Below are 1,342 nucleotides of genomic sequence, written 5' to 3'. Positions count from 1 at the left end.
ATGGAACTCAACCCGACGCATCCGTCGCTCTGTTCCTCCCTCATTGTCGACAGTTACCAGGCGGATCACTTCTTGCGGACCAGCAAGTCCTAGAGCGTCGGCCACATCCTTCCTAATGAAGGAGCTTTGGGAGCCTGGGTCGAGGAGGCATTGCACGAGCACGCATTGACCATCCTTGCCAAAGGCACGCGCACGCACGCTTTGGAGGCGGACCTGCTGAGCGCCACCGTTTGCGGTCAGCATGCAGCTCCGAGACATGGGTGCCTCGGCTGTCTGATCCTGGGGAGGCGACTGCGAACGGTGCAGAAGCCCGTGGTAACTACCCCCACATCCAGACACTGTGCACTTCCACCTTACTTTACAAGCCTTCACCCGATGGCCACTTTGTAGACAACGGAAACACAACTTGTTCCTAGCTACCATGCGTGAGCGCATGTGGACGTCTGCCTGTAGGAACTCTTCGCAAGAGGCAATATCGTGGTCACCCTTACATATCGGGCAGCTGCTGTTGACAGCCGCGTGTAGGACGGTTGTGGCGCCCCTTGCCGCCCGTTTCTCCGTTTGGCGAGTTCGCTGCCGCTCTTGACAACCTGGACAGGGATCTTGCTGCTTCGGGTCGTCCTGCTTGACGAGTCCTCTTCCGCCTGAAGAAGCAGCCGCTGCACACTTCGCTGCCGCCCGGACCTGAGCGAAATTGAGAAACTCTGGCAAGTCCCCTTTCGTGCCTGAAACCGACTGCACGTGAACGTCCCATGCCAGACGAATCTCCTCAGGAAACGTTTCCGCAAGAAGCGGCAGGAAGGCTTCATTCGCCGTCATCTCGCCCGTTGCCGGATTCTTTCCCAGGGCGGTCAGGCATCGGAGATGTCGATTTATCTCGTCTACCAAAGCCTGTATGCTGGCTCCTGAGTCGCTACACGGCTTGGCGTTCCAAATTGCCTTCACATGCTCCCGTACGATGACATCTGTACGTCCGAAACGTTCTTGTAACAACTCCATGGCGTGTGAGTAGTTTGCGCTAGAGCTTGGCATTCCTTCAACCGCAGCCAGAGCTTCACCGGATAAACTGGACAGCAAGTACGAGAACTTCGAGGCGTCGTCCAAATCCGTCCGATTATGGACACATCCCTGAAAGCGGTCCCAGAACGCTGGGAATTCGAGCACTTCACCCGAAAACACTGGCATCTTCAGTTCCGGGAGCCTTTCCTTTACACCTGTCTTGCTGTCACTGCGGGGGCCAAGATCGTTGGAGCTAGCTGAACAATCAGACAAGGAGCCTTCCATTTGTCGAATCCTCACTCGAGGCTTCTCGGCGAGCTATCTGGGGTTCGTTCAGAGAGCG

The 1,342-nt window shown here is 56.6% G+C and overlaps 1 protein-coding gene across 1 annotated transcript; it reads left to right on the top strand.

Moving 5' to 3' along the window:
* Positions 1-752: 752 nt before the first annotated feature.
* Positions 753-1,256, top strand: Tsp_14632 (conserved hypothetical protein). The gene is made up of 2 exons (XM_003368116.1): positions 753-953; positions 1,047-1,256. The coding sequence occupies exons 1-2, from the start codon at positions 753-755 to the stop codon at positions 1,254-1,256; spliced, it is 411 nt and encodes a 136-aa protein (XP_003368164.1).
* The last annotated feature ends 86 nt before the right edge of the window (positions 1,257-1,342 follow it).

The sequence above is a fragment of the Trichinella spiralis genome (assembly GCF_000181795.1).
Source record: "Trichinella spiralis strain ISS 195 chromosome Unknown Scfld3071, whole genome shotgun sequence".
NCBI lineage: Eukaryota > Metazoa > Nematoda > Enoplea > Trichinellida > Trichinellidae > Trichinella > Trichinella spiralis.
The sequence above is the reverse complement of the archived record's forward strand: the minus strand, read 5'-3'. Positions and strand labels throughout refer to the sequence as shown.